Source organism: Sciurus vulgaris (assembly GCF_902686455.1).
Source record: "Sciurus vulgaris genome assembly, chromosome: 12".
Lineage (NCBI taxonomy): Eukaryota > Metazoa > Chordata > Mammalia > Rodentia > Sciuridae > Sciurus > Sciurus vulgaris.
The window spans coordinates 43,434,117-43,459,686 of NC_136473.1; the positions used below are offsets into that span (position 1 = coordinate 43,434,117).

General features: G+C 37.8%; 1 protein-coding gene across 16 annotated transcripts in view; it reads right to left on the reverse strand.

Moving 5' to 3' along the window:
- Window positions 1–25,570, reverse strand: part of SVIL (supervillin) — a 226,051-nt gene that overhangs the window by 77,105 nt on the left and 123,376 nt on the right. For all 16 annotated transcript variants that reach the window (XM_079105799.1, XM_079105791.1, XM_079105793.1 and 13 more), the window contains 5 exons: window positions 22,502–22,559; window positions 17,132–17,223; window positions 9,052–9,106; window positions 8,772–8,923; window positions 5,654–6,308 (listed from right to left, as the gene is read on the reverse strand). In XM_079105799.1, the coding sequence (XP_078961925.1) occupies window positions 5,654–6,308; window positions 8,772–8,923; window positions 9,052–9,106; window positions 17,132–17,223; window positions 22,502–22,559 (1,012 nt within the window). The remainder of the gene's footprint in view (window positions 1–5,653; window positions 6,309–8,771; window positions 8,924–9,051; window positions 9,107–17,131; window positions 17,224–22,501; window positions 22,560–25,570) is intronic.

A 25,570-nucleotide genomic window follows, 5' to 3' on the forward strand; every position in this document is an offset into this window, starting at 1 on the left:
ATTCAGAGAACCTGAAAGAATGGATGGATGACGGATAACAGTCTCAGTTTTATTAAGGTACCCTATTGTCTCAACCAAGTTAATTTTTAAATCTTTAGTTTTTTCCTACACATAAGTACATTTTTAAATTAAATAATCTTCAGTTACTTCTGGTTCTGAGTCTAAAATCCTGCACATAGAGAATTTATTTTGTGGGATTTGGGGTGAGTTATCTCCCAATAAGGCAGAGGTTGCCTCCACTGGAAGAAGACTGTATGGGTACCCGGGAGCACAAGAAGAAGTTGACTTCAGATGTAACAGAACAATTTTTGATGTGGCAAGTGGCTGATGCAGAGTTATAGTACTAGGAAGTAAGAACTCGCCTAAGTTTTCATGGAAGCTAGGAATTAGTTGCTTTTGGTTTGTGCACTAAGTACATAACAACATACTTTGGCTCCCTATAACATCTAGGAGTCAACAGAGAGTGCTTCCTACCACCATAACAAAGTCAATTCTAGCACAGTGAAATTAGCTTCACCACGTGGGTTTCCATTCCAAAGATATAAAAACTTCTAATTGTAACACATTATTCAGCTTAAGAAGAATGTGCATTAACTTCTGCATCTCATTAAAGTTAACAGTTAATTTGCTAAGAGTCACCCATTTGGGTAAAAAGTACTTGTTTTCCATATATGTATAAGCATGTGCATGTGCAAGGGCAGACTCAGACAAAATTTTGCATTTAGAGTCTGGCACACGTGAATTTTTAGGCTGGTATTGTGGGAGACATAATCATATTTAATTCAATGAACAGGAATTGCCTGTTCATTCACAGAGCTAATGAAAAACAAAAAACCAGAAACAATTTAACTTCATATTTAACAGTCAAAAGTTGGTACAGATTTTGGGGAATGCAAATTTTGGGGGTACAGGGACTGAAGGATGAAAGGGATTCCATTCTAATAACAGAACAAATATGTGAGCTACACTAAAGATTCCTCTTTAGAGATGGACCTGAGATCTCTTTTCCATGAAGCTCTGCCCTGGTCCCTGGAGCACATGTCACACAGTCTGCAGCCCAAGTGGACAGGAGCTGAGACAGGAGGCTGACCACCAAGCATTCTCCTGTCCTGTCGACATCTCTATCAGTGTGTGGACACAATGAACAACTAGAACCAGGAGAACTCGAGACCGTGGAGATGGTTTTGAAAGATTCAAACTTCTCATCAGAAGATGAGCAAACCCAATGAGAGGTAAATTACAAGTGCCTACACAATCCCCTTTCTTAGTGGCTCAGTCTGCAAGTTAAGGTGTGGCAGAAAAAGTTCACTCTGGGGGGCACCCGGCTTCATCTTCCTGAACCAACCTGCATTTTCCTTTTATCACTGAATAATACAACATGATGTAGACAAAGACTAATTCAGGTTCACTTGACGCACGTTTATTGAGTTCCTACAGTGTGCACAGTACTGAGCTGAAAAATTTCTGTGAAGTAACACAGGTGAATCAGACATCATCTTGACCATGAAAAACTCTGCATCATGTTAGGTAGGAAAGCAGATGATTTCCACATCCCAAGCGTCCATGGGGAGCATACCCCAGCCATTGTCCACCAATAGCAACTCTCCTAATGTCAAATGAGGGACAAGGATCCTCTAGAGAGGATCAACCACTAGAAAATAAAGTGTAAGCTCCCTTTCATTCTCTCTTTGCCAGGCACATAGTTGAATGAGAACAGCGACAATTGATGCTCAAGCAAAAAGCAGCTGGGGATCCAAGGTCATGAGTTTCTTACTCACAGAAGTAACATATATATGGCACATTTCCATTTCTTTTCTCTCTCAAAAATAAGAGTTGTACAAGGTAGCAAGTTGAACAGATCTTGGGTTCAGGATTTCTAGTTGTAGCATGAATTCAGATTTTTAAAAATCTGAATACTGATATATATATATATATATGTATATATATATATATATATATATTAAAATTTACAGTGGCCAAGTTAACAAAGAATGATTCATTTCAGTAACACTACCTCTCCAGAAAACACAATTTCTAAAATTCCAATTTTATAAGGTTTGGAAGGGTTGGAGGAATGAGGGCTGGGTGTATATTCTTAATTTTCTTCAGAATAATGTGTTTATCTAACTCCTTGGGCAACTAACATGATTTGGGGGCTAAAGACCTGTAACAAATCATTAATACATTAACTTTAAAAATAATTTTTTTAGATGTTGATAGACCTTTATTTTATTCATTTATTTATATGTGGTGCTGAGAATTGAACCCAATGCCTCACACATACTAGGAAAGTGCTCTATTACTGAGCCACAACCCCAGACGACATTAGTTAACTTTTTTATAAACCTTCTTTACCATATTAACTGAATACTAAATAATTGCAAAAAAAATACATGCCTCAGGTAAATACTACCCTAAAGACTGGTGTTTAGCCTATAATGCTTAAGAACAGCTCAGCACAGTGAGGCAGGCATACTAATGATTATTCTATACACAGGCACAGGTGTGTGCTGATGGGAGTGTACATGGGCGCTCTGGGCAAGAGGCTTTGGCTCACATTTGCATTTGAGGGCACTGTAGATAATCTTCGGACAATATATTCATGAGTAGTGTGTTCATACTTAATGAAAGAAAACAGTCTCTTGCTATTTAGCACAAAATTATGACATGGGAATGCATTGATTCAAAGATTCACCAGCCAGAATGTTGGCAGAGTAGGTGATGAAAGAGTAAAGCAAAAAGAAAAATATTCCATTTCAGGATAGAACACACCCATGAAAAAAATGAAGCATGAAAAGTGTCTTGTAGGCTGGGGGTGTCCCTCAATGGTAGAGCGCTTGCCTAGCATGCACGAAGCCCCAGGTTCCATCCCTGCCCAGCAAATAAAAAAACAGGTTACAGTTGTTGTTATTTTATTTGTGGATACTTTTTCTCTTGCTTCTTAATCTTCTTAAACTTTTCTGTTACATATTTTCATATCAAATGACATTATTATTTTCCTTTATGATTATTCAGGTCACGGGGTGGGGTTTCTTTTGTTAGCATTTTAGGTTAGAAAGTATTTTTTGTTTATCTTCCTTCCTCCCAAATAGAAATCAGACAAGAATGACTTTCTGAAGCTTGAATTTCATGGTTCTAGATAAAGGACATCTAAGCCGAATATAAATCCATTTTAAATTCACCTTTACAAACTGAATAACTACAGTCATTACAAAATAAACTTTAATTTTTAAAAATCTCATATTTCTCACATGTTATTTTCCATCTCTCTTCATGTTCATGAATGGATCTCAGATGTTTTCCTCCTATATATTATGAAATGGTCTGTGTTTCTTTGCCTGTGCACCTTGAATGGCTTAAAAAAATAAAGTGCCTCTTCTGAATTCTTTTATAATTTGATTCTTTCTAGTTTTTCTTTATGAAAGTGAAGCATTGTGAAGCTAAGACTGAGCTTAGGAAAATTCTGTGGTAATATGGTTTTTCAAATAACGTTTGAAGAAGTGGTTCTATGTTGTTACAGGACTCAGCAGGAAAACAAAGCTTTTCCCTATGTCCGAAGACTTTCAGTTATACACATCTTTGAACATTAAGATTTTAACATGGGGTTGAGGGTATGGCTCAGTGGCAGGGCACTTGCCTAGCATGTGTGAGGCCCTGGGTTCCATCCTACCACAGGGTGAAGTAGAGGGTAGGATTGGGTTGGGGGACAAGTAGAGATTTTAACCCATACCAAACTATCAAGTATATCAAATATCCTATCTTTTACTTGGAATGTTCAGCAAAGTTTTAATTTTTATCATAACTGATTTGAAATCTTACTGAGAATGTACTTTTAATTATTTTGCAGTCCTAGGGACTGAATGCATCCAGGCCTTATGAATGCTAGGCAGGTGCCCTACTACTGAGCTAAGTTCCCAGCCCAGAGAACCCATTATATGTGACCTAGGTGACTAACCTGGATACCTTGACAACAACTTGAGATAGCTGTCATTGTATGACAATCTGAAATTAGATTCCTTTTTTCTTTTTTTCTTTTCTTTTTTTTTTTTTTGGTGCCAGGGATTGAATACAGGGACTCATACTTACTAAGCACATGCTGGGCTACACTCCTAACTATCCCCCACCCTGACCATTTTTTAGGCAACACAATTGTATAGCTTCAACATTCTTTCTAAATTGGGATCTATTAGGTTTCTTTGCCAACCTAGGAAACACACAAAGGATTACCTTTGATAGAGAGTAACAAAACTAAGATTTCTATGATGAAGTGTTAATTTACCAAGTAAAAGACCTCCCCTTTCAAAATATGAGAGAACAGATCACAGTCTCATTTTAAGGAATTAAGTCCTAAGGTTGAGCATAAATACATTCTCAGGATGAAGAGAATTTATTTATCTTAGAAGCTGACATCTCCATATATTTCAGTTGCTATGATGAAGTAAGTGGGGGCAGATCTTTGGCTTAATAAACTTCAATAATGAAAAAGATCTGCTTCAGGTATATTACTGCTTCTTAAAACAGAGACCAGGTGTTGTTTATCACTTTGTCCCAAGGTGAATCACACAGGAGTACTTTCCAACACACACACACACACACACACACACACAAGTATACATATTTTTTCACAGAATGAATTTGCTTTATTGTAGCTTCTCATTCCTCCTCAATCCACCTGTGAAACTACTGCTTGTTTGAATTGAACAACTAGGGATCTACCTAGACTGTTTCCCTAAACCTTTAAACAGGACGTTTAAGTAAATTGTGCTTTAAATATGACCACTGCACTTTTTCAGTTTAAATTTAGAAGCAAACATATATTCTTTCCTGGCATTTGACTTTCTGATTAAACCTCTCTTCCAGTTTTCCCCCATAGGAGATGTTATTTTTGGTGGGTCCTTTTCCACAATGGTTTGTCTTAATGTCTGAACTTTTTAATGATGTGTCCTTATACACAACTTATACACCACTGTGTCTTAGTGTATTGACACACTTACATAGTGACATGCAGTGTATACTACAGACAGATTCTGCACCCTGAGTGAAAAGACTCCCACTAGTGGGTCTTGCTTCTTCTGCTGTGATTCTAAACATCAAAGACTAAAGCAATCACCAAAAACCCTAACTACAGAAAGAACAAAAAAGATAAATTATGAAAGGCAGGTAAGAAACACAGTAAAAAGAAGGGTCCTGAAAGGAGATTTCCATGAAAGCTTAGTGACACCTAAAGAGTTCGTTATTTTTATAAAGAACATAAAAATCATACATATAAAAAAGGATCTGAGTCTTCTTGCTTTAGTGGAAATATTTGGTGGGGGGGAACCAAGGATTGAATCCAGAGGCACTTAACTACATCCCCAGTCCTTTCCATTTTTTTTTTTTTTTAGACAGGGTCTTGCCAAGTTGCTGAGGCTAGCTTTGAACTTGAGATTCTCTTGCCTCAGCCTCCTGAGCCACTGGGATTACAGACCCAGCACCTGGCTAGTAGAATTTATTTTGATATTATAGAAATCACAAAAAAATATTATTTCTCCAGTAAGTGGAGACCTGAATAGAATGCCAAGAATATTCAAACTCTACCACACAGCAAGGCAGAGAAAGATGGTACAGGTATTTTCCTGCATTTGGAATGGTTAGTGCTGGGGTGTGTGCTTACCTGGACCGAGCCTCTGGGGGCAGTGGCAGGTCACCACTGGAGTGGCTCAGGGAGGCAGGCTGCTGAAGAGATGAGCTAGACATTTGCTTTGGGGACCTTGGCACTTCAGCGAAGGAGGAGTCTCGCCCAGAGAACGAGAAGGAAGAGGAACTCTCAACTGTCGGGGACAGGTCATGGGCCTGCCGGGTGACACTCAGCTCTTGACCTCCTCTTTGGTTTTCCACATTTAGAAGCACCTCCTTGTCAGAAACCTCACTTCTGTGGAGGGCATAGTCCCTGGATTCCACCGCACAGGTCCTGAGCCCCATGGTCTCAGTCCTGGAGTATGGAGAACTCAAATCTTTGCTTGACTTTTCTTGCTTCTCACTTTTTCCTCCCCGTTTCTCAACAGCATCAGGATCCTTCCTGGACTTGGTATACCGAGATAAATATTCAGAGTCTGCTTCAGGATCCAGAGTTAGCCCATATTTTTCTGCCAGCTGACGTCTCCTTTCTGCTTTGTACCTGGCAATTCTTTCAGCTTTGGACTCAAGACCATGAGTATCCATGGTACTTGAACTATAGGATGGATCCCCTGAAGTTTCTGTGCAATATTTGGATTGAGTTTGCTTTTCTAAAGAAGATTTAGAAGTTTCTTCCTCTTCATTTGATCGACCTGTAAAAAGACCACGTGGATATTACATACAGGTTTCAGGAAAAACACAATATTTATACACCAAGATATTCTGTGCTCTACACAGTACACACTAGCATTTGTGCTGTGAGGGACTGATTTCTTACCTAGGTGTACGGACCTAAAATGATTCACCTGGCTGCTGAACAAGTCTGAGAGCCGGGTTGAGAGTGTGAAGGCCACAAGCCACACAAAGTGTGGCTGCACTTCTGAAACCCAGTCCTGCACTCCCCAGGGCTCCTCAGGCCTTGCTCAGTGCTTATTTTCCCTTTAATTCTTTTCCTTTTTTTTTTTGAATTTAATATTTCACATGTGAGGCTAAAGGACAATTTTAGAGTCTTCTAGAAAATATAGCATTGTAATTTGACAAGTAATGGGTTGTGGTTTCATAGGATCTGAGACTAAGCATAACTATATGGCCTATTTCCATATAAAACCTAACAATATGTAACATATATGATATACATATATTTACAGAAGTGGCTTTTTCTAGTTGTAGCACACAAGTCTGATGCAGAAAACGTCTAACATGAAAACACAAAAAGGTGAAAGTCCAAATCACCAATAATCACACTATATGCTAATAACTTGACGTTTTTATGTATTCCTCCTAGTCTTTTATATAGCTCATTTCTCCTTTTATCTATATGAAACACTTAATGCTATTAATATCTTATATAAATATTTTCCTACATTTGGAAATCTTGTTTTAAAGATTATTTTTTAAGCCTCAAAATATACTATCCAACAGGCATTCCATAATTAATTTAACCCTTGTCATATTTCTGGGCATATGTTTCTAATTTTCAATCAGTCTGATTTTCTGAAGAACTATCACAGAAGACCCGTGCATAACAGTAGAATTGCTTTATCAAAGGGTACATCATTTTGAGACACATGCTAGACTATGGAATTTCTATAAGTCTGCATCAACTTACATCTGCAATACATGCTTCCTAAAAAATAGAGTGCTCATTGTTTAAAAGAATAGATGCATTTTCTTACTTGTTAATTAGCCCTTTACATCCTCTTTTCCTTCTAGAGAATGCCTGCCCAATCTTATTGCTCTGGACAATACTGATATAGTGTCATTTTTATTTGTTCATGTAAACTTTTATAGGAGTACTAGCCCTGTGTCTTCTTCAGAAATATTTCCAAAATTGCTGTGGTTTAGTTTTGTTTCCAGTCTATGTAAGATTTTCTCTGAAGTGCAGATATTAATCCTTAAGTAGTCAGGTCAAGTGACTACTTACTGCTGCTACTACTATCATTTGGTGATTTATTCAATTGTTTCTGTGCTTCAAATGTCACTTTCTATTCCTCTTGATTTAAATATGGGACCATGTTTTCATGTTTCAAATGATTTTGTTTGAAGCAATCCCATGAATGACTCGAATTTATTTTGAGGTTAGGTCTGAAGCGGAGAGAGGAATATGTCCCCCTCCCTTACCCCCTGGTGAGCTCATTTCCCCAGTATTATTTTATGAAATAATTCTTTCCTCACTAATATGTGATGCTTGTATTACCATATACTACATAGCTGAATATTTTATTTATACTTAGATTTGCTTCTGGCTATAAATTTTGGTATTCTGATCTATTACTGATTCTTCATGTTATGTCATAAAAAAAACTTAATTCTCTAGTTTTTCAGCTACAGAAAATCAGAAAGCATAGACACAAGCAAACTGGTAACATTATGATGTGAGATCAACATCCCTCTCTGAGGAAGAAACCAGAAGACACTAGCTATAAAAAGTAGCAACACAAGGCCTCAGAGCCAGGGACTGGGGGTGGGAACATCAGCCCTGAGAGCATTTCTTTCTCCTGAGGTCAAGCTGACGTCCACAGCAATGACTCTGCACAATCAAGGCGGAGCTGTCATGTTTGACATGCTGCTTAGTATGAAATCAACATGCAGAACATTTGCATACTCTAAAATAATTTTAAAATAATGCTTGGTTGCATAAACAGAGTCAGAATCCTAATCATTTAAGGTCCAGCTCTGCCTTTAACTCACCCTGCTCAGAGCAGTTGGCCCTTTTGCAGGGTACCTGAGCATTTAGTTCAAACCTACTCTAAGAACTGCAGGGCACCTATCTCATTCATCCCTTTTCCAAACATTGACGAAGTGGTTGTGACTGCAGATCCTGTGCTGAGCACTGGCCTTTGAGGGGGCCCAGTCTCAGGGAAATGGCTGATTATAGTTACCCCACAATGTACCAAGGGGAGTCATTTCTTACTGCTGTGATACTGGAGGACCCCATCCATGAAGAGGAGTGGAGCTGATGATTGCTGTGGCTATTTTTAATAAACACATTTAATAAAGAGTACATACACACACAATTGACTTTTGTTGAATATCTCTTTTTCCAATACCATTAGATTAAAAAGGCAACAGTAACCCGCTGAGCAGCCTGCCTGATGATGGCCACGCATGCTCACCAGTGTGGGGGCTGGCAGGGTCTGTGGCTCGCATGTATCTGGGCGTGTCTTCCTCCAGCAGGCGGTGAGTCACTAACCCTGTGCAACTCTGCAAGAGGATGGGCTGGGTGTCATTTTCAATCCCTTCCAGGCGCCTGGCAATTCTCTCTTTTCTGTGCAATATGCCAAAAAAAAAAAAAAAAAAAGGCATAGTTAGAACCCAAAATCAATGCTCAGAGACAACTGAATACTGCTTTGCCACACTCTTCTACTTCCTAGTTACAGACCATAAATATCTTACCTTTTCATTTCTATAAATTCCTTCTTTGGTTCAAAGATTTTTCTTAATTCTGCAACTAAAACAGAGCCAAAAGGAGCAAAAAAAAAGTACAGTAATTAGTGATCAAGCACTCATTTTATTCATTCAAGCAACATATGCTTATTCAACTCAAATTTCTGCTCTTGGCTCCCATGCAGCAGAGATACATGACACTGACCAAGTTCCTACTTTCTTGGAGTTTGTTTTCTAGTAGGGGAGGAAGATGCCAAATAAATAAGCATGCGTATACACAACCACACAGTTATATTACACACACATCCTAGGCTAATAAATAAACTAGTCCACGCTAAAAAGGTTCTGTTTCACCCAGGGAAGTCAAAGGAGGCCTCACTGGTGAGATCTTTCTAGAAAGGTGTTTTTTAGCTGAAATCCAAATACTGCTAACTAATTTTTGTTAGGCTTAACAAAGTATTTTTCAGCTCATATTCTGGAAAACATTTACAAAAGTAGAGGCTAGTGCTCTGAAGAGCCACAGGGCCATTGGCAAGCTACAGTGACCAACTCAGAGTCACTCCTATTTCACCCTATTATTCAATCTGTAAATATCTGTAACAACATGACTGTGCTACCGAACATGTACACCCTGATCAACTACAGTTTAGGGCAACGCAGGTCCTACACGACGCTCCTTACAGGCTTTTACTGGAAGGAAATGCCAGTGCTTGTTTCCAGTTATAATTGAGGTGAATGATGGATAAAATGATTACTCAATTCTTCTGGCAGCACTGGATGAAGAAAAAATGTTTTGCTGAGGTTGGGAGCTTCTCATGTGACACCAACTACAGGAATATAAGTGACCTAAGATCCCAGACAATTGTTTCTTTGGAGAAATGGCCCAAATTGGTAGAAAATAAAGGTCTTTATTCTCTCCTCCTCCTTCAATTCATAAGTGTTTGTCTGAGTGGCTCCTATTGAAGACCCAAGAAGGGGTGGGAGAGAGACAAAGGGAGAGGGACTGGGGTGGCTGGATAGCTCGGAGCCAATGACAGTGGGGAAAGTCTGAGTCATAGGGGAAACTCAAAGGGGGGGGATATGAATATGTAGAATTTAATTTTCAACTGCTTTAATTTCTGTTTCTTATTTTAAAGTGATCAGTTTTAGGAATGAGTCTAAACCCACACGTGACTTTTATAATGCCGTTTGTGTTCAGAGATTTATTATTTTTAAAGGACTGCCACCTAAAACTTTAGATGTACTAGCCTTTGCAAAGGTTGCTGGCTTCAAAATAAAGTCTCTCTCTCTCTCTGACTTTGAAAAATCGCTCAGTTTTCCCAGGAATCAGAGTAGCTGGAGGCTGAGGTGAACTTGCTCTACAATGTTAATTACATTCCTATTTAGAAGACAAGGGTATAATGATCAGGGCGCATCCTGCCTCCTGCCTTGCAAAAGGAAGCTCAGCTAATAACAGCTTCCCAGTTAACAAATGAGCTCTGATGAGATTATGGTGATAAAATTTTAATGCTGATGGTACATATTTTGAAAATATTTTCAATGATATATACACCAGAGAGTTTTAATTAATTATTTAAACCCCAAAGAGGGGTTTAAACTCTGCTCCAGAGTTTATTGAAACCAAATTCCAGGGACCCTGAAAGACATGTCTTAAATCCATGCCTCAAAATCACAACTGAGATGTACAGTAGTATATTACTAGGGTCCTGAAATATAGTGAAACTTACCTTTTCTATCCCCAATTATTTCAACTGGATAAGTATAAAAAACATAAACAAAAACAGTGTCATATAACTTCCACTGGAAAAAGTTAAGCTGTAGTTTTTCATTCTAATTACAGACTATTGAACATCACTACCATGTCAATAAATTTCTCATTTTAAAATTTTCTGTAGAAATTATCTTTTTTTAAAAAAAGATTCTTGCAGTATATGAAGAAGTTGAACAAGAAGTTGCTTCTGCTACTTTCATTTCCATATTCCAGAAGGAAAGATGGACTTACTAGGAGATCAGGCTATTCTCTCACCAACAAAGTTCTACTTTTTCCAGTGCCATTACTGTAAGAGACAGTCTGTCTTTGAAAGAAGTTCTTTTGCTTCCCATCTCTTTGTCTATCTTTCTAAATTCTAAAGAAAACCCTACCTAAGTGATTAAGATGTGAAGATTTATAGAACCCAGAACATCCAGTGACCTTCAGATAATATCGGAATTTGTCGCACCCCTCCTAATTCTTTAATACTGTGCATCAACTAAGACAATGTTGTGCTGTTAAGTTGTGGAAAAATAATTGTGTTTGTAACTAGTCCTAGGAAGTCAACGTCTACTGAGACTACCAACCAAAGGAGGGAAAAAGGAGAGGGGTACGTGGGATGATGAAGACCTTGCTCAGCATGTGGCCTTACTCTCCACTGTCCTGTACACTTCCTTTCCCTCCATAAAATTTCTTTTTGTGTTCTTGAGTTCCCCAAGATGGTGCTTTGAGGACAATAGCCCTGTCCATCTTCTCAGGGATAGCCCTTGAATAAATCTGATTTCCATTCTACCAACTCTCTTCTCCTGAGTATTGGTTTTTGCACGGCGAGCAGAAGGACTTGGGTCCGGTAACATTAACACCCTCTTTCAATAAGGACTGATAAGATGAACAGGGGACAGGAAATATTCAAAGTGCTGGTCATCACAGAAGCTGAACCTCAGCCTGCAGCAGTGACAGCAAAGAGAAAGGCGGGCAGATCAAGTTATCCTCCAGGGACCTCTCTGCCCCTTTCTGGACAGAACAGGCTGGCTAGTTCAGGAGTAAATACTACCATCTGGTAGCCACTGACTTCTGGGCAATGGAAGGAAAGTCTCAGGTTAGCATTTAACAGACACACTGACATATCACATTAGTTATAGACTCAGAAGAGTAGTTGCAGAATGTATTAGCGATCACTTTTGGGGTGCTGATGACCTTTTGTGTGGGAAATGTGAGCCCAGCACTACAGCATGTTGAATATCCCTGATTCTCTCCTATTAAATGTTAAATCATCCCCAGTTTTGTGACACAAAAATGCCCCCTTGTTTCCAAAGCCCTGTAGGAATTGTCTTGGATTGAGAATCATTGAGAACCATTGATTCCACAACAAAAATTTCAAATTGGCAGCCTGATCTCCAGACTCCAACACACCAGATTATCCACGACAAATATGACTGCCCATTACTACATTCTCCTCAATCACACACAGATTCAGACTCAAAACTATTGCTCCCAGAAGCTCGTATCCATCTATCAATACAGTGGGTGCTTGAAGCAACACCTTACAGCCTCACCTGATCATTTTACTGAGGAATTAAATGTGGTCATAAACTGAAGTATACTTTAAATGTATTGGTGAGCTTATTAATTCTTAGTTGAAATCAATAGTGAGTATTTTAGGGGGAAAAAAACCCTTGAGTAAATGGATAATTCCTTCTTAGTCTATTTTTTTCTAACAAATATATTTTTCAGTTAGTAAGATTTGTCTCATTCCTATAGACTTGAGATTATAAGAAAGAAATTATGGGCAAGACAAAAATCATATAAAAGAAATTATGTGCAAGACAAAAAAGTATTTGAGTTTGGCTTCTTTTCTCCAAGTCTATAATTTAAAGGAAAATTAGTAAAACAAATGTGTAATACAACTACTTTTATATATCTCATGGGAAACAACTTTAGTTATGAAAGAGAGAATGACATTTTATATGAATTGCTGATACGTGTGCACATTTTATTTTTATCCCAAACTTTACATGAGCTCTTATGCCCTCATTAGGCCCTCCAATTGATTTTCTGCACAAATTTATTACTCTGGAGTGCTGTAAAAGAGATAATAATACTAGAAAATCATGGACTGAAGTTAGCCATGCTGTGGAAATCTATATTGTAACTCCATTGTTTCACATACAGAGACCGTCTACAGTTCTATCAGTTATTTTCTGATAGTCTTGAGGGTTTCTTTCTTTTTAAAATTTTTATATAATTTAAGACTTGTGGAAAATTTTAAAGACATCTTTCATAGTATGTTAAGATTGTATTACATTTCATTTATTGTATCTTTTTTCTGTCTTTGTAAGTATATATAGTGTACTTATGAAGTACACATATTTATGTGATATTTTTTCTAAGTATTTGAATAAGTTGAGCATAAACTTTATGTCTTCAGTGTATACTTCCTAAAATTGAGCAATAGGAATACACACACACATACTTTTGTACATATATATATATATACATGTGTGTATATATATGTGTGCATATGTATATACATGTGTATATATATGTGTGTATATATATATAAATATATATATCCCTATATACATATATATATCCCTATATACACACACACACATATATATATATATATATATATATATATATATGTTTGTTTTTCTGGTGATATTAAGGATTGAACCCAGGGGAGTTTTATTACTGAGCTACATGTCCAGTCTTTTAATTAATTTATTTATTTTTATTTTGAGACAGGATCTCTCTAAATTGCCCAGGCTGGTCTTGAACTTATGATTCTTCTACCTCAACCTCCTGGGTCACTAGAATTACAGGCATGCACCAGGGGCCCATCAGCAATAGAAATATTTCTTAAAATTAGATTCTAGTCCTAATTTAATTGTGTGCTCTCTCATAATTAAAATTCACACACTGGTTCAGACTTAGTAACACTAAATACATCAAGCAATCCAGATATAAACAAGCATAGATGGTCAAATTTCCTTTATAAAGAAATGTTCTATTTTGCTTTCAAATAGATTAAGATGCTCACACATAGGAATTATTCCTTTTATATGTGCTACCTTGGTCCCCTACCCATTTGAGTAATTTACAGTTGTACTTCTATGACAATATGAAGTCCATGAGTTTATTTTTTGAGTTACTGGTGAGAGGAGAGGAGTCGTAAGTTTTCAAGTAAGGTCATTTAAGAAAATTTGACGGTGGGGCTATAATATTCTATAATGGTATCCATCTAATATTCTTTGTAATAAGAATATGTAACACCAATACTTAGGATAATTGGTCTTCTGGGTGCTTCTCTTGGGAAACAATTTCTTCAACTAGCTCTGAGAAATAGAAAATCTCTGGCAAAGACCTTGTTGAATTCAGTTCTACAAACCTGAGTACCATAGAATATTCTAAAGAAATATAAGTGGTAGGAGAGTGCCAAGAACACTTCTCTCTCCTCTGTCACTTAAGAGCCTGAGAGCTCAGGCCAGACCTGCCACATTCTGAACACCAATCTGTCTTCCCACAGGAGTAACACACTTTAATTTTCACAATTGGATGGCAGCCACTAATATGAAGACAAGCAACTTATAAAATAAGTAATTACCAACCAAGAGGAATAAGGGGAAGGTGTGACAGCTGAAAGGTATGGGGTTGCCTTTTGAAAGAACGAAAATGTTTTAAAATTGATTGTGAAGATGGACGTACAACTCTGTGAAAATACACAGAGCCAGTGAATTCTATGTTCCAAAATGACAAATTCTATGGTATGTGCAGTGTATATTAATAAAGCTGTTAAAGACATTAATGCATTTGGTCCATTTCATAATTCCAAAATGGAAAATCTATTCCAACAATATAACCTTTATATAAGTAAAGATTTTTAATTCCTTGATTTCTCCTTTGTGATATACAGTTAAGGAAAATCCCTGAGAGAAAAAGGAATCACCATTTTAAGGCTCAGTTTCACAGGCATAAGAATCCCTCACCAAATGAACAGAAACTTTGGCAAACTTACAAACAGACATAGAACTCTATTTCTCTGAAACAAAATTTGATCAGTTCTGTTTTTAACATTATCTTGCTAAGAGCCAATAGACAAAATCATCGACGTATCTGTTAAGACAGAGAAACAGACAGATTGCTGGGTAATACCTGGGTCTTTCCAAATATGCCTACCCCAAGTCAGAGATAGCAAAGACTATGTGAAATAAGACCTGGGGAACTAAGGAGAAATTCAGGGGAGGAAAGGCATGGGCACTTTCAAGCATACTTTAAAGATTCAAATTCTTGTTAATTTAGAAACAAAAATTGTGTTAACATATAAAATCATCATCTCTGGTTTGTGAAAATTATACTTTTATAATCAATCAATATACATTTTATAATAAAATGTTAATTAACATCATTTAAATTTTTGTTATATAGGAAGTTAAAATATGATGAGTTTTAAGGAACCTAGCATCTCAAGTTGTTCCTAGTTTTTCTGGTGTGGTATTATTTATGGTGCCATTTATCAAAAAAGGGAACTTGGGTACAGAAGCAGGAAGAGGGATCCTTTCTCCTGGTGGAAACAACTTTTATTATATAGAACTGCACCTAATCAGTTCACTCCTGTCAGCTACTGCCCAAATCAATCTGTTCATTCTTCTACTTTGCTTTGATCATATTAATAGATTTTAAACATTTATGTTTGACTCAGATTAAATTGGGTTTCTTTGTCTTTCACAAAGAATCCTAAAAATTGGAAGGGCCATTTTGTTTTGCACCTGGTCCACATCCCATCCACATGGGAACCCTCCTCCCCTACCCTAAACCCATGGCCTCATGCCTTTGCCTTACAGAGGACTTATAAGTTCAAAATGTGGGCCATTTCCTTTCTGGGTGTAGTAGTTCCCCTTTATCTGCAGTATCACCTTCTGTGGTTCCAGGTGCTATGGTCAACTGCAGTCTGAAAATATTAATGTTTGTCCTGGCTCTTTCAAGAAAGAGATGGAAACCACATCACAAAAGTTTTAGTATAGTATATTGATACAATTGTCCTATTTATTATTAGCAGTTATTATTATTTATTATTATTACTACTTTAATCTCTTACTGTGCCTAATTTATAAATTAAACTTTATCATAGGTGTGTATGTATAGGAAGGAACATAGCACTTGGTGCTATCTGCATTTTCAGGCATCCACTGGGGCTCTTGGAAAGAATCACCTATAGATAAAGGGGGACTACTACTGTACCTTTAAATGGACAAATTCTATGGTATGTGCATTATATGTTAATAAAGCTTTTTCGTATGAAATCTTATCTATCTACTTTTCATTCTGCACATTATTCTTATTTCTTGGCTCCTGGGGCAAACAGAATAAGCCTGTATTTCAGTGGAAAGCTTTGTTAGTATTTGACAACGGCAATGTGTCCCTGTTTAAGTTTTCTTCACCAGGTGAAATCCATGGAGTCTTGCAACTCTCCATCCTCATCAGGCCATCTCTAGGCATGGCAATGACTCAGTTCCTCAGGATATATTCCAATTTGTCAGTGTACCTTTTAAACTGGATTTAGTTTCTACTAAAAGAATATCTCTTGTGATCTAATTGATGTGGGCTTTGATTTTTTTCTTCCCTTTCAGAATAGAGAAAAAAATCTGCCCTTCCACCCAACCTGTTTTTTCTAAAGTAAGGGTTATGAAGTTCATTGGGAATGAGGACATTTTGTGAGCTGTTAGTATAAGTGATCATTGTACTAGCATTGCAGTCGGTGGGAAACAGAGATTAAGCAATGCTTACCTCATGTCAGAGGCAAAACTAGAGGGAGTCAGCCTAGAGCAAGTGTATATATTTTTACTGCCTGTGCACCTTTTACAGTGGAAACAGTAATTTGCCCAACATGTGTGAGTACTGACTTAGGGAAGAAGAAAGAATTATGACACTGTGTGCACCAGCTATTGGTCGCATAGTAGGCAGCTCTAAGATATTGAGCGTAAAGGCCCTAATATTGAGATAAAGCAATTGGCGAGGGGAGAAGACCCTAGAGGGAATGAGTGGGTGGAGATGAATGGGGGTAAGGGGCGTGCAGTCCTAGTCCTGGTGAAGGTAAAGGTTAGAAGGGAGAAGAGGGAAAGTTGACTCTCCCCCTCCTCACCCCGTCTCCAGTAAAAACTCGATGCCAAAGACTAAAGGGGATGGACAGTAGAAAGGTGAGGATTTGAATGTAAGAAGGTACACGAATTGAAGCTCGTTCTCGGATGAGGTGAGAAGTGAGAGAAGCCCTCGGAGAGACCCAGATAACACAATCCTTCCATGCCCAGTCACCTGCTAGCCATTCAGAAAACGTCTTACCTTTAGGAAGTGCAGCTAAAAGTTGAGTATCGAATCCACTTTTGCGGGAAGAAAGTTTTTCTTTATTGTCGAGTGAGAACTCTTTCTGAAAGCTAAAAGTCGTTCATTAATAAAGTGTTGAAAGACCATTTAAATCAATATATAGCATAGGACATAAAAAATGCAGAACATAAAGAATCATGTTATTGTTACGCATAGTTAAAAATGTTTTCTTTTGGAGAGTGCTTTGGTAAATTAAAAAAAAAATTTTTTTAAGTGCTGGGGATTGAAACCAGCCCCATACATGCTAGGCAAGCACTCTACCATTGAACTACATCCCTGGCCCTATTAATACTTATGTTAATATTATGACTTTTTTTGTGCAAGTAAGAACCAGCACTGGCAAGTTGTGTATCAGAAAATCAGCAACTCGGTGAAGTGACCTAAATGCTGTCTTCCACTGTTAAAATTATACTAAAGTCACATAGGCCTTCAAACAATCAAGAAACCAAAGCATGATCAAAAGGTCTGAAAGGCCCATGAAGATGGTCTTGGAATAAAAGGGAAGAATTATAGAGGGATTGAGCGCTCACTATGCACTCTTCCCCTATAATAAGCATATCCAGGTCATCTTCATGTTCTCTACTAGACTCTATGAGGTGTACAGCACTCAGAGGTGTGTGCTCTGCCCAAGAGGTCATGCAATAGGCACTACTTTGTCTCAGTTGCTGGTGGTGTGAATATCTCCACCATGACCAATTTGCACTACCCACAGGGTCCATCGCAACTAAAAGTGAGGAGTGAGACACACACCAGTGAGTGTGGTACCAGCTGGCTCCAGAACACACCTGGAAGGAGTTCATCCTTGGTTTACATGATGTGCCCAAGGACACAGATTTGACAAGGAGAGACAAGGTTCAAATCTCGCTCCTGCCCCAGTTCTGTAAATGTGCAGCTGCCCAAGCCTGCAGACTACACTTCAGAGTCCTGGATGGAAATGTGCCTGGAGTCTACCAAGGCAGATGGCGCTGCTGCCTCGAAAAGAAAATAAAGCTAGGCAAACAAGACACTACCACTCTCCAACATCAATTACCTTCTCAGAAGTGAATAATGGGTCTAAAAATGCATTCAGGGGGAAGCTGAACTTCCCTATGGCTATGGTTTAGATAAGTGTCCCCCAAAGGTCCATATGTAAAGATCTGGTCTGCTGGGAGCACTGTTGGGAGGTGCTGTGAACCTTTAGGAGGACGGACTCAGTGGTAGGTCCTTAGGTCATTAGGTTGTGGGATCCTGATCTTTCCCTCTCAGTGTTTTCCTCTCACAAGATGTGACCATTTGTTGTGATACATGCTTTTGCCATGTTGTGCCACCTTCATCAGAGAGGACGACCCGATCCTAAACTTGGATCTCTAGAACTATGAGCCAAATAAACCTCTATTCTTCATAAGTAGCCTGTGACAGGTATTTGGTTGTAGTAATGTGAAACTCTCTAATATACCCATGTACCTATTTCTGTTTCTCTTAATAGTGGTACATTTCCCCAGAGGCCCAAGAAGATTATAAGTAAGATGCTGGGCATACTGTCTAAGAGGGACACATGAATATTTTACATTTCACATATAAGTTAAATTTGAAGGAATTTCCACACATTTTAAAACCTGGTACACCATCCAACCTTTGTAGAATCAAGTCTATCAGAAGTTTATCTCATGTAAATGCAGTAAACTTACTTTCACTTACATTCATACACTTGTCATGGACTCACAATATTTAATAAAATATCGAGAATAATTAAGATTTATAAACCACATGCTAGATCAGCTTGAAGACAATCAGCCTGGTCAGAATTAATACCACTGGGCTGGGTACAGTGACAACACGCCTGTAATCCAGTTACTCAGGAGGCTGAGGCAGAAAGATTGCAATATTGAGGCCAGCCTGGGCAACTACCGACACCCTGTCTCAAAATAAAATTTTACAAGGGCTGGGGATACAGCCCAATGGTAGAATGCTAGCCTAGCATGTGCAAGGCTCTGGGCAGAATCTTTAATACTGGGGAAAAAACATTACCCCAGTGTCTAAACAGTGAATTGTAAGGCAGTGATGATTATATTCAGTGTTTTATTCAGGTATATGATTTAGTATAAACCTAAAAAAGTTGAATAACTGCAGAAATGTACTCTAAGGAGTAGCATACCATTTTAATTGAGTATTTAATTGCTAATTTAAATATTTTGATAGGCTTTGTGTGTGTGTGTTTGTGTGTGTATGTGTGTGTGTGTGTGTGTGTGTGGTGCTGGGGAATCAAACCCAGGACCTCATGCTATGCACATGCTCTACCACTGAGCTACATCCCCAGTCTTGAGAAGGACCAGTAAATATCTATTAAATGAATGAATGAATGCTATAAAGTAATTTAGTATACATTCATAATTTAGAATATATTCAGCAACATCAGTTATTTCTCCCTCCCTCCCTTTCTTTCTCTCTCTCTCCCTCCCTCCCTCCCTCCCTCCCTCCCTCCCTTCCTTCCTTCCCTTCCCTTCCTCCCCACTTCCTTTCTGTCCTTCTCTCAACTTTAGAAAAGTATATGATTTGAAAAACTTCTTTCTTTACTACTTTGCACATAAGTATGGAATATTAGTATGCAAGCATATATGTATAAACTCTTTCTAAAAGCTACAGCTCTCTGTATACAGGCTGGATCCCACGTGGTTGTCTTAATCTGCTCCCGTTACTGTTGCCTCTCTCCCCAATTCTTGCCATGCCTGAAAACTTCAGAGGAAGCAGATGGTCAGAGAGGAAGAACAAGCAGAGTCAGTGGGAAACTGGGGCTCTGGAGCAAGGGAATTGCAAAAGCTGTGATAAGACCCTTTAAATAGCATGAGAAACCAGGTTCTTAAAAAACATTCGTGTCTCTTCCCTGGACTTTGTATACACAGGGAACTAACCAGCAGTGAAAATTCTGTTGAGATGTCCTAATATGGCCGATGAAACACATAACCCAAAGAGCCCTCACATTACCCTCTTCTCTCTCGCAAGTTGACAGAAATGCCAAAACACAGTCCACTCCCAGCTCATAAGATGGGTGACTCCACAGCCTGAGCTTGGATGCCAGATCTTGTTCTTCCTCATTTCATCCCTTCCCACCTCCAGGACAAGGGTTCCCTGGAGAGACAACCTCTGCAGGCCATAGTGTGTTCTCAACCAAAAGTGTTCTGCGCCTGTATTTCAGTATTAAAACATCTCTCCATTTATAACTGAAGTATGCTACAGCCTTAACTTTTGTAATTATAAATTTTAATATGTTCCAATATTAAGAAACACTGCATTTTTATGCACCTACCTTCTCTCAAATGGTGTCCATTCCTATGACTCATTTTGTCATTCCTTTACCTTCCTTCCTTGGCTTCAGTCATTGCAGAAGACCTTGCCTTCTGCTTCCATGATACATTTTTTTAAATCGTGTCCCATTAACCTACTTAAATGCTCTGCAGTAGCAACAAAGGCTGATTTTATTAAAAGGAGAGAAGGATGCTCTGCTGCCATCCTCACAACACTCTCCAGCACCCTCACTGACAGAAGGCTCCCCTACAGTCTGTTTGCTCTGCTATGAAACTGTAAATCACAAGATAAGGGAGGTGCAACCCCATTACCTCATTGCTCTAGTGTCTAATGGACCAGCAGGAAGGCTCTTAAACCTCTAGCACCTTTTACACTTGGTACCATGCCAGGTAAGCCATAATTTTAAAAGATATACAGAAAATAATAGCCATGATTTTACAACTGCTGTGTCCTTTGAGTTGCTGTCAACTGAAATGTCTGACTTTTGTATTTCATGCTTTTCCTGTCTTTGAACAAGTGATGCCTTCCTGTCTCCCTTTCCTTTCTTTCTTTGTCACTTATTAGCTCTATTCCAATTAAGCCAAAATTCTGGGATATATTAGGAAGTAAACCTCAAGTTATATTAAAAAGATGCCAAAGATGCTAAACAGGGGTGGGTCAAGCACTCTATGAGTGATTTTATCAGTCAGTCAATGAGATGACCTTACCAATGACCCTGAATCATTATTGCTCTAATTCATCTCTAATTTATATTTAGAAGAACAGGAAATACACTAAGGATTTGTTCTACCTAGTGTGTTCATAAAATCAACTAGCCAGTTTTCAAGTGCAAAGTCAAGCTCTGCCTGATGAAAACAGGAGTCTGACAACTATTTTTTCTGATGCTAAGCAAATGCAAGTCCTTTCTAGTAAAGTAACAATGTCACAACACATTAGGAACAAGAGCACCAGAGTGGAATGAAGGGTGGGTCAGGAATTGGGTTCTTTTAGCACTATGAAGTACAATTCAAGATCCCTGCCTGAGAGTGTAGGGAACAATGACTTTGTACCTCTATTGAAAATGCCAGGTGGTATTAGTGACAATGATTTGCAATGGAACACCTGAGATTCAGCTACTTATCTGACATGCACTTTCATTTTTACATTATCTTACATCCATGATTATGGGCCATGGAGTGTTAGCACCTTAGGTAAATCAAATCAGCACCCATAATATCCTGCAGCCAAAAGAAGTGGAAATGCAGATAGGCAGAGAGAGATGCTTACACCAGGCAATAAAGACTCCTCATGGACAGATGGGTGGGTGCAGACAGGGTGCAAGGAGGGAAGGAAGAAGGGATGGGTAGAAAGAATGGAATGGTGGGCAGGAAAGAGAGGGGGAGGGATAAAGTTAAGCTCTTTCTTAAAAAATAAAAAAATATCCTTACTCGATGGACAGATTATAAAGGGATATCCCAAGCTCAGAGGTAGATGTGAGAAAGAAAAAAAAGAACAGTCCTTTATAAGTACAAGCCACACAAATATTCAATTCCCTAAATATTTCTCATAACAGCATTAAGTACAAAAATGAATCTCTGCTGCCCAAGTATACTGTTAAGTCAGTTTGCTTGTGCTCTAACTTTCTCTATATATATGTTTGTGTGTGTGTGTGTGTGTGTATAATATACATGTTTATATATATGTATATATATATATATATACATGTGTTTATATATCTCCCGTGATGCTGGCAAACCTTGGGTCTTGCACATGCAGGGAAGTACTAAAGCTTTGAGTTATATCCCTAGCCCTTGCTTCATATATTTTAATAAATAAAACTCTGGGAAGAAAACATATTGCCAAACACTTAAGAATTTAAGAGACTATGAGATTGGGGTATGGCTTAGTGGCAGAGAGTGTGCTTCGCAAACAAAGGGCCCTGAGTTTGATCCACAGCACACAATAAAAAATAAATTTAAAAAAATCCAGAAAGACTTTTAGAGAATCATTTTAAAAGCTATTACAAATCTCCAAAAATTAAGATTCCTTGAAAAAAGGCCATGTTACCTTGGAACTTTTCTTTGATGTGGGAATCCCACGAAGTTTAAGTTTTTCTTGTTGAAATCTAAGGGAAAAGAAATAATGTAACATTAAAAGAGTTACACAGCAAGTTAAAAAATTCCATTGGAAAAACATCTTTCAAACTCCCTTGAACTATATAATTGAAGAAAAAATAAAACCATCAGACAGACAAGAAATAATACAAAAATGACATCTTCAAAGAGTAAAATTCCACATATAACTTTATTACATAGACAAATTTAATTTTTTCTCTACTGAAAAGTAACTGACATACTTCATGATTTAAAATATTTAGACATAGTTCAATACTTTTACTTAATTTTTTTATGGCACAAAAGATAACTTTAAGCAATTAAATACCAAATGATACAGCTATGTACTCAGAAAAAACAAAAAAGGAGAAAATTAAACAGGTTTGGTGAAGGTAATCATAAATGTTGAAAGTAATCTGCCTGAGAGATCTGAGATGTCTTTAAAGAATGGGAGATTCTGGGGACTGAAGAGCAGGAGAAACCTCAGTTGTATTGTTATTGCTTTCATTAGAATCTAAACAATAATGACATGTCAAAATAACCACTGGTTTACTTTTGAAGATAAGATACCTATGATGTAAAGACAGCTGGTAACAATTCCATACAGGAAAAAAACACTTCCCTGGTGAATGGGTTAATCAAAGCCAGGCATAGACAAAATTTATAACCAGTTTAATAGCAAGTAATCTGTTTTATAGCTTTTGGCACAATAACTATTTGTCCACCCAGAAAGCCACAAGTAGACCACTTACAGAAACCGCTTCCCCTAAGGAAGCATCTTTTACTGTTTAATATTTAGGGGCAGAAGCCTGAGGAAAAAGTGTACAAAACACACCAGATGCTGACACTTCATTATCCATCAAAATACATCCTTAATCCCAGAATCTGGAAATCCTGACCAACCAGAGAACACAATAAAATGAAAGTTGAATGCCAAATAAACATCCAGGCTTTCCTTCTAAATAAGCATGCATCTCGTTAACGATTTAAAGAAGAGAATTCAGTTAAAAAAAAAACAAAAACAAACAACATCAAAGATTGTAGAAGAAAATTCCTGAATCCCAGGCCTGAAGTGTCTTAGTCACTTCCTAATAGTGCATTTATGCTATAAAATACTTCTGATATATAATGGCTGAATTTCAGATCTGACATTCAAAAGAAACTCAGCATTTCATTTTTGTTCAAAGAGCACATTGAGTATGTGATATCACTTTAGCAACTAAATTAAAAGCAAGTATCTTCCTCTGTGCTGGAAAGATAATATTCTGTTTCAAACTGTCTCACATGAAGAGTTAATAAAAAGAGACTCACTCACCACTGCCTACTGGAAATAATTTAGTACATATAGCATTTGGTTTAGAAAAAATAATTTAGCTAAAGCGCAGCACATCCAGGATTTGATCCAAAGTCTGGGCATTCCAATTTAATTTGCAATTTTTTCCTTTCTAAAAGCTTTAGTGGTTTAGCAATGTCTTTAACTTATTAACAGAAAAAAAATGTACATTTTCAGCAATTATAAGATAAGCTCATTTATAAATTCAATTAGATACTTAAAGCATCCTTTGAGAAAACTATAACTAACCCGACACAGGAGAATACAGGGTAAAAATGTAGGATTCCAAGAGATATGTTACAAAACGAATTTATGAGTGCATTTGCTATTTCTCTTGCCTTACCTTGTTTCTCAAATTTGTAAGTTCCCAAGCAGCTGGAAAACCCTGGACTTCTGAACATGGTTGCAAACAAAGGTTTGGTAACAAAGCCTGCTCTACAACAAATTCTCAACCAGCAACGGCCTTGGGCCGGTCTAAGCAAAACTGGGTTGAGATCGTTCCCAGTGCAGGGCTAGAGCAACCAGGCACTTGTGTCCTTGAGCGTATGGCAAACTCAAAGCAAAAGACTGCAGGCTGGAACAAATCAAACCCCTTAATCAGATTACAAGCAGAAATGAGGCCTGGAGATGCCGAAACAGACTGGTTCCAGTGGTGGGACATTTATGATATTGCCACTGCAAAGCCGTGGCTAAATCACAGTGCATACTTTGGTTGTGTAGACAATGTTGCAACCTAACCATCATGGGGCAGTCCCAAACAACTCCTCCTTTCCCTAAAAACAAACAAACAAACAAACAAACTAGAAGGAAACCTACAGAGAATCTTGATGTATTGGGAACAAGAAAAGCCTTCTAGCCTTCCCAGGATTCTCCAAGTTTGGCTTTGACTAAATTAAATGAAATATTTTATCTAACAGGGAGCCAAAAATTCATACTTAAGAGTTAAGATTTATGAACAACATATGAGTGAATCTGTGGGAAAAGAAAGGGCAGATATTACTAGAAGTTCAAAAATTTTAATTTGAGACAGAAGCTGTTAAGCTTTACCAGTAAGACTGTTCCCTGTTTATTTTTAACCGCAGCATGTAGCTGGTGGGCTTAAGCTGTGATAATGCAATCTGAGGAACAATTTACAATAATTAGACACTGAACATTTCACAGCTAAAAGGGACACCAAAGAGAACCAAGGGAAATGGGCTCAATTACAAAAGGAAATAGAGCTAGAGAAATAACTTGCTTCTGGGGAGACAACTGGTTAGTGCCAGGAACAAGGAATCTTGTGGATGTAAATGATGATCATGATTCATTCCCCCAACCCCTACCAAGAGGCAGAAACTCTGAGCTTGTCTGTCTCTGTGTGTTTCATCTTAAACACTGTACCTGGTGCACAGTAGGCCTACAATAAATGTTTACTGAATGTCCATACGAAATTATGAAATAAGGTTTTTTTGAAAGTTGGAGATCACATTCTGAAACAGCTGTGTGGATTTTATATCCTGTATTCAAATAAATTTGAGTTCTAAAATACAAACCCACTGAAGTTGAAAATGAAGAATTACACACCAAATTAAGGTACATAAACATAAAATACCTCCACATTGGTTACTACGTGGATCAGTGGCAGCATTTGACATTTTCTCTACACTTCTGATTACCTCTGAGAAAACTCAGAAGAAATATAGCAAATAA